The 8,570-nt window shown below is 48.4% G+C and overlaps 1 protein-coding gene across 1 annotated transcript; it reads left to right on the top strand.

The window, feature by feature from the left end:
• Positions 1–933: 933 nt before the first annotated feature.
• Positions 934–3,531, top strand: LOC123995869 (proline-rich extensin-like protein EPR1). The gene has a single exon (XM_046299547.1). It carries the CDS (start codon positions 934–936, stop codon positions 3,529–3,531), a length of 2,598 nt encoding a protein of 865 aa, XP_046155503.1.
• Positions 3,532–8,570: the final 5,039 nt, after the last annotated feature.

The following is an 8,570-nucleotide window of genomic DNA, read 5'->3' as shown; positions in this document are numbered from 1 at the left end:
GGCTGGTTATGACACCTACATAAGTGTGTTTCTTAAATCCTTTGTTGTTGTAATGGCTGGTTATGACACCTACATAAGTGTTTTTCTTAAATCCTTTGTTGTTGTAATGGCTGGTTATGACACCTAAATCATAAGTGTTTTTCTTAAATCCTTTGTTGTTGTAATGGCTGGTTATGACACCTACATAAGTGTTTTTCTTAAATCCTTTGTTGTTGTAATGGCTGGTTATGACACCTACATAAGTGTGTTTCTTAAATCCTTTGTTGTTGTAATGGCTGGTTATGACACCTACATAAGTGTGTTTCTTAAATCCTTTGTTGTTGTAATGGCTGGTTATGACACCTACATAAGTGTGTTTCTTAAATCCTTTGTTGTTGTAATGGCTGGTTATGACACCTACATAACGCAATATTTGTCACAACAGATGTAAATATATGGGTCATGACAGACCTATGACATGTGTTATGACACTGGGTGTCAAGTAATGTGTTACCGGTAAAGTACGTCCATCCATGCAGGGGTTGACAAACTATTATCTACAATACACTTTAAAGCCTATGACCTGAGGGCAATTGCAATTGAATTGGTCAGTGTTGGTGTTTGGGATGACCAGACGGTATGGGGAGGAAAGGATGGATATTGTCTAAAAGCTACAGTAAGGAAGAGTTACATAACGACACCATAGGCTTTAACATTGCACTCTCCTGAACAGGCCCCAGAAGCCAGCAGGTTTCGAGATAAGGAGGAAGCCACAATGTTTTACAGATGCTTTGGAGTGCATGCCATAGAGCTTTCTCTAGTCTAGGCCATGTGGACATGGATCTAATCACATAAATACAAGAGGAGAGACGGTCCAGCTGATCTACAGCAACAGGGAGAGAAACAGTAAGCAGTGTTCTCATCTGAAGTGGCGTAATCACAAGGTGTCTTTGTATGGCGGATTTTACACGTACATTTGTCATAGGACTTTCCACAAGAAACCCGGATGCAGACCATCAACTCCCCCAGAAACCCAGACTCAAACCACCAACTCCCCCAGAAACCCAGACTCAGACCACCAACTCCCCCAGAAACCCAGAATCAAACCACCAACTCCCCCAGAAACCCAGACTCAAACAAACAAATTCCCCCAGAAACCCAGACTCAAACCATCAACTCCCCCAGAAACCCAGACTCAGACCACCAACCCAGACTCAGACCACCAACTGCCCCAGAAACCCAGACTCAGACCACCATCTCCCCCATACCCAGAAACCCAGACCACCAACTCCCCAGAAACCCAGACTCAAACCATCAACTCCCCCAGAAACCCAGACTCAGACCACCATCTCCCCCATCCCCAGAAACCCAGACCAGACCACCATCTCCCCAGAAACCCAGACCACCAACTCCCCCAGAAACCCAGAAAACAAGACTCAGACCACCAACTCCTCCAGAAACCCAGACTCAAACCATCAACTCCCCCAGAAACCCAGACTCAGACCACCAACCCAGACTCAGACCACCATCTCCCCCATACCCAGAAACCCAGACCACCAACTCCCCCAGAAACACAGACCACCAACTCCCCAGAAACCCAGACTCAGACCAGCAACTCCCCCAGAAACCCAGACCACCAACTCCCCAGAAGCCCAGACTCAGACCACCAACTCCCCCAGAAACCCAGACTCAAACCATCAATTCCCCCAGAAACCCAGACTCAGACCACCAACCCAGACTCAGACCACTAACTCCCCAGAAACCCAGACTCAGACCACCATCTCCCCCATACCCAGAAACCCAGACCACCAACTCCCCCAGAAACACAGACCACCAACTCCCCAGAAACCCAGACTCAGACCAGCAACTCCCCAGAAACCCAGACCACCAACTCCCCAGAAACCCAGACTCAGACCACCAACTCCCCAGAAACCCAGACTCAAACCATCAACTCCCCCAGAAACCCAGACTCAGACCACCAACCCAGACTCAGACCACCAACTCCCCCAGAAACCCAGACTCAGACCACCATCTCCCCATACCCAGAAACCCAGACCACCAACTCCCCCAGAAACACAGACCACCAACTCCCCCAGAAACCCAGACTCAGACCACCAACTCCCCCAGAAACCCAGACCACCAACTCCCCCAGAAACCCAGACTCAGACCACCAACTCCCCAGAAACCCAGACCAAACCAACTCCCCCAGAAACCCAGACTCAGACCAGACAGACTCTCCCCAGAAACCCAGACTCAGACCAACTCCCCCAGAAACCCAGACCACAACTCCCCCAGAGACTCAAACCATCAATTCCCCCAGAAACCCAGACTCAGACCACCAACCCAGACTCAGACCACCAACTCCCCCAGAAACCCAGACTCAGACCACCATCTCCCCCATACCCAGAAACCCAGACCACCAACTCCCCCAGAAACACAGACTACCAACTCCCCCAGAAACCCAGACTCAGACCAGCAACTCCCCAGAAACCCAGACCACCAACTCCCCCAGAAACCCAGACTCAGACCACCAACTCCCCCAGAAACCCAGACTCAAACCATCAACTCCCCCAGAAACCCAGACTCAGACCACCAACCCAGACTCAGACCACCAACTCCCCAGAAACCCAGACTCAGACCACCATCTCCCCCATACCCAGAAACCCAGACCACCAACTCCCCCAGAAACACAGACCACCAACTCCCCCAGAAACCCAGAAACCACCATCTCCCCCAGACTCAGACCACCATCTCCACAGACCACCAACTCCCCCAGAAACCCAGACCACCAACTCCCCAGAAACACAGACCACCAACTCCCCCAGAAACTCAGACCACCAACTCCCCCAGAAACCCAGACTCAGACCACCAACCCAGACTCAGACCACCAACTCCCCAGAAACCCAGACTCAGACCACCATCTCCCCCATACCCAGAAACCCAGACCACCAACTCCCCAGAAACACAGACCACCAACTCCCCAGAAACCCAGACTCAGACCACCATCTCCCCCATACCCAGAAACCCAGACCACCAACTCCCCCAGAAACACAGACCACCAACTCCCCCAGAAACCCAGACTCAGACCAGCAACTCCCCCAGAAACCCAGACCACCAACTCCCCCAGAAACCCAGACTCAGACCACCAACTCCCCAGAAACCCAGACTCAGACCAGCAACTCCCCCAGAAACCCAGACCACCAACTCCCCCAGAAACCCGGACTCAGACCGTTAACTCCCCCAGAAACCCGGACTCAGACCGCCAACTCCCCCAGAAACCCAGACTCAGACCACCAACTCCCCCAGAAACCCAGACTCAGACCACCAACACCCCAGAAACCCGGACTCAGACCGCCAACTCCCCCAGAAACCCAGACTCAGACCACCAACTCCACCAGAAACCCGGACTCAGACCACCAACTCCCCCAGAAACCCAGACTCAGACCACCAACTCCCACAGAAACCCGGACTCAGACCGCCAACTCCCCCAGAAACCCGGACTCAGACCACCAACACCCCCAGAAGCAGCAGGCCTGTGCTAGAGACCCATAAAATCAAGGCCATCAACATTTATAGCAAGCTGTTCAAAGGCAGAGTGAGGGTTCGTTCCACACCATAAAACCCTGCAATGAGTCAGCCACATGCTGCAGTCAATCGGTACCAACAATCTGCACTCAATTGAGATAGCTACTGGGCCATTCTGGGTAAGGTACAGTGCCTTGCAAAAGTATTCGGCCCCCTTGAACTTTGCGACCTTTTGCCACATTTCAGGCTTCAAACATAAAGATATACAACTGTATTTTTTGTGAAGAATCAACAAGAAGTGGGACACAATCATGAAGTCGAACGACATTTATTGGATATTTCAAACTTTTTTAACAAATCAAAAACTGAAAAATTGGGCGTGCAAAATTATTCAGCCCCTTTACTTTCAGTGCAGCAAACTCTCTCCAGAAGTTCAGTGAGGATCTCTGAATGATCCAATGTTGACCTAAATGACTAATGATGATAAATACAATCCACTTGTGTGTAATCAAGTCTCCGTAAAAATGCACCTGCACTGTGATAGTCTCAGAGGTCCGTTAAAAGCGCAGAGAGCATCATGAAGAACAAGGAACACACCAGGCAGGTCCGAGATACTGTTGTGAAGAAGTTTAAAGCCGGATTTGGATACAAAAAGATTTCCCAAGCTTTAAACATCCCAAGGAGCACTGTGCAAGCGATAATATTGAAATGGAAGGAGTATCAGACCACTGCAAATCTACCAAGACCTGGCCGTCCCTCTAAACTTTCATCTCATACAAGGAGAAGACTGATCAGAGATGGAGCCAAGAGGCCCATGATCACTCTGGATGAACTGCAGAGATCTACAGCTGAGGTGGGAGACTGTCCATAGGACAACAATCAGTTGTATATTGCACAAATCTGGCCTTTATGGAAGAGTGGCAAGAAGAAAGCCATTTCTTAAAGATATCCATAAAAAGTGTTGTTTAAAGTTTGCCACAAGCCACCTGGGAGACACACCAAACATGTGGAAGAAGGTGCTCTGGTCAGATGAAACCAAAATGTAACTTTTTGGCAACAATGCAAAACGTTATGTTTGGCGTAAAAGCAACACAGCTCATCGCCCTGAACACACCATCCCCACTGTCAAACATGGTGGTGGCAGCATCATGGTTTGGGCCTGCTTTTCTTCAGCAGGGACAGGGAAGATGGTTCAAATTGATGGGAAGATGGATGGAGCCAAATACAGGACCATTCTGAAAGAAAACCTGATGGAGTCTGCAAAAGACCTGAGACTGGGACGGAGATTTGTCTTCCAACAAGACAATGATCCAAAAAATAAAGCAAAATCTACAATGGAATGGTTCAAAAATAAACATATCCAGGTGTTAGAATGGCCAAGTCAAAGTCCAGACCTGAATCCAATCGAGAATCTGTGGAAAGAACTGAAAACTGCTGTTCGCAAATGCTCTCCATCCAACCTCACTGAGCTCGAGCTGTTTTGCAAGGAGGAATGGGAAAAAATTTCAGTCTCTCGATGTGCAAAACTGATAGAGACATACCCCAAGCGACTTACAGCTGTAATCGTAGCAAAAGGTGGCACTACAAAGTATTAACTTAAGGGGGCTGAATAATTTTGCACGCCCAATTTTTCAGTTGTTGATTTGTTAAAAAGTTTGAAATATCCAATAAATGTCGTTCCACTTCATGATTGTGTCCCACTTGTTGATTCTTCACCAAAAATACAGTTTTATATCTTTATGTTTGAAGCCTGAAATGTGGCAAAAGGTCGCTAAGTTCAAGGGGGCCGAATACTTTCGCAAGGCACTATATATGGGTCCATACTGCAACAGACCAAGGGCAACGATTGGGGCTATAGACTGGCTTCTGTGGTTAGTGTCGATTCTGTGACTCTTTCTCCTGCTGTCGATTAGACATCAACAATCTCCAGTCAACTGAGATAGATACTGGGTCATTCTAGGTACAGTAATATGGTAGGAAGAAGTAAAGGATAGCAGCTATATTGGTTCATCACTTTCTGTGGTTATCGCCGATTCTGTCTCCTGAAACGCTTGTGAATAAACATTGTACACTGAGACTTGGAAGCATGGTGGGCAGTGGCTGGCTTCTCTTACCTCAGATTCTCTTACCTCAGATGGGGGAAGATATTATGGGCAGATGGGGAAATGGGGATATTATGGGCAGGGTGGAGAGTGGCTGGCTTCTCTTACCTCAGATGGGGGGAAGATATCAGATGGGGGAAGATGGGGCAGGGAGGAGAGTGGCTGGCTTCTCTTACCTCAGATGGGGGAAGATATTATGGGCAGGGTGGAGAGTGGCTGGCTTCTCTTACCTCAGATGGGGGAAGATATTATGGGCAGGGTGGAGAGTGGCTAGCTTCTCTTACCTCAGATGGGGGAAGATATTATGGGCAGGGTGGAGAGTGGCTGGAGATGGGGGAAGATATTATGGGCAGGGTGGAGAGTGGCTGGCTTCTCTTACCTCAGATGGGGGAAGATATTATGGGCAGGGGAGTGGCTGGCTTCTCTTACCTCAGATGGGGAAGATATGGGGCTGGAGAGTGGCTTCTCTTACCTCAGATGGGGAAGATATTATGGGCAGGGAGGGCTGGCTTCTCTTAGATGGGGGAAGATATTATGGGCAGGGTGGAGAGTGGCTGGCTTCTCTTACCTCAGATGGGGAAGATATTATGGGCAGATGGGGGAAGATATTATGGGCAGGGTGGAGAGTGGCTGGGGGAAGATATTATGGGCAGGGTGGAGAGTGGCTTACCTCAGATGGGGGAAGATATTATGGGCAGGGAGAGTGGCTGGCTTCTCTTAGATGGGGGAAGATATTATGGCTGGCTTCTCTTACCTCAGATGGGGGAAGATATTATGGGCAGGGTGGAGAGTGGCATAGTGAGTGAAATATTTATCTACATCTCTGGAGGAGGCATAGGGAGGGGAGATGGTTTTCTCTCACTGGCTGCACTTTGCGGTCTGCCCTAGTTGTGTGTAAGAGACATTACTACAAAGACATTACTGAGAAAAAGGAGAGACGGTGAGGGGAGTGAGACGGGGATAGATAGATAGATAGATGTAAGGAGAGAGACAAAGACAGATCTACTGTAGAACATCTGGAAGGGTGAAAGAAGGACAGGGCAGGAAAAGACAAGAGGCAGACGTTCATAATTTCGGCTATTGAAAGAGCGATGTAGAGAGGGATATCTTCCCTCTGATAGTAGGTGCGACAGGGCCAACGTCCCAGATGGCGTGTGTACCTGGCGGCCATCGACGACTAAACGAGGCAGCTGAGGATATGCGGTTATGTAATGAGATCTCACATTCATTCATTAAAACCTGGAAACACGGTTTGCTGAATTACGGACCTCTTCCAACGAATAAACCTTCCCGATAAACAACACCATAAATCCTTCCATTTACAGATAAACAAACACCACACAACATCCTGTGTCCATTTACAGCATATTTACAAACCTGGCAACACGCCACTAATTCACACAAAGGATACAACGGTAGAGCTTTGTGTTCTGGGAGGTAGAGAGAGAGAACAGAGCTTTGTGTTCTGGGAGGTAGAGAGAGAGAACAGAGCTTTGTGTTCTGGGAGGTAGAGAGAGAGAACAGAGCTTTGTGTTACTGGAGGTAGAGAGAGAGAACAGAGCTTTGTGTTACTGGAGGTAGAGAGAGAGAACAGAGCTTTGTGTTACTGGAGGTAGAGAGAGAACAGAGCTTTGTGTTACTGGAGGTAGAGAGAGAGAACAGAGCTTTGTGTTACTGGAGGTAGAGAGAGAACAGAGCTTTGTGTTCTGGGAGGTAGAGAGAGAGAGAACAGAGCTTTGTGTTCTGGGAGGTAGAGAGAGAACAGAGCTTTGTGTTCTGGGAGGTAGAGAGAGAGAACAGAGCTTTGTGTTCTGGGAGGTAGAGAGAGAGAACAGGGCTTTGTGTTACTGGAGGTAGAGAGAGAGAACAGAGCTTTGTGTTACTGGAGGTAGAGAGAGAGAACATGAGAGAACTAGATGTGACCACATTGACAGTCAGGGCAGCCACAATGTTTGACGTAACAACAATGTGCTTCACTTGGTAAACTACTGACTGAACACAGTCCACATGTTTTCACTGAGTCATCAACAGCACCTGCTATTTGCAGCTACACACAGTAGTATATTGTAATTAACAAACAATAAAATGCGGAGGAACACACACACACACACACACACACACACACACACACACACACACACACACACACACACACACACACACACACACACACACACACACACACACACACACACACACACACACACACACACACACACACACACACACGTCCTGCATTCATATTAGCTCACAGTTAGTGACATTCGAATTCAACACGCTCACAGCTTGTCTTAGTTCTATCTTGTTATTTCAGTAAACCATTGTTATTGATTACTGCATTGTTGGGGTTAGAGCTGCAAGAAAGACATTTCACTGTACTGGTGCACCTGACATTAACACTTAAATTGTCTGGAGCCAGGTGTTGTGCGACCTGTTCAGACTGGACCTGCTCTGACTGTGATGAGTGTGCCAAGTCCTTGCAGGATGGTGCTGCCTGGCATACACCCACGCACAGACAGGCACAGACACACACACTGTACACAATCTGGCAGCCAGCCACTCTTTCAGAGGGTAGAGGGGATACACTGAGGTGGGCCAGAACAGAACAGGCCAGAAAACATAACAAATTCATCCCTCTCTCTCTGGCCTGATGTCATCCTTCTGCCCCCAGGAAATGACCCTGACCTGCCTGTCTGCCTCCAGGGCTTCAGCGTCCTGGCTAAGACAAGAACACGCTCTCTGGCTTTACATAATCAAACCAGCGCCTAGGACTGTGCTCTTCAAAGCAAGGCCTCCAACCTAGAGATGGAACGTGGCCCCTTGGTTAACACCGGGGTCCAGAAATCACAGCAATGGGACATCCATGGAGATACATCCATGTGTTATACCTGCTTAAGGTCATGTGAGCTTGGGTGTAAGTCTTTCTGTGTTGGTCACACAAACAATTGTGTGGTTTGAATAACC

Source organism: Oncorhynchus gorbuscha, linkage group LG14 (genome assembly GCF_021184085.1).
Source record: "Oncorhynchus gorbuscha isolate QuinsamMale2020 ecotype Even-year linkage group LG14, OgorEven_v1.0, whole genome shotgun sequence".
In the NCBI taxonomy this organism is placed as follows: domain Eukaryota; kingdom Metazoa; phylum Chordata; class Actinopteri; order Salmoniformes; family Salmonidae; genus Oncorhynchus; species Oncorhynchus gorbuscha.
Note: the sequence above shows the minus strand (reverse complement) of the source record. Positions and strands in the feature narration are given on the sequence as shown.

Bases quoted from the DNA above. Each gene is read 5' to 3' on its own strand.
- LOC123995869 (XM_046299547.1), top strand. From the start codon at position 934: ATGGCGGATTTTACACGTACATTTGTCATAGGACTTTCCACAAGAAAC.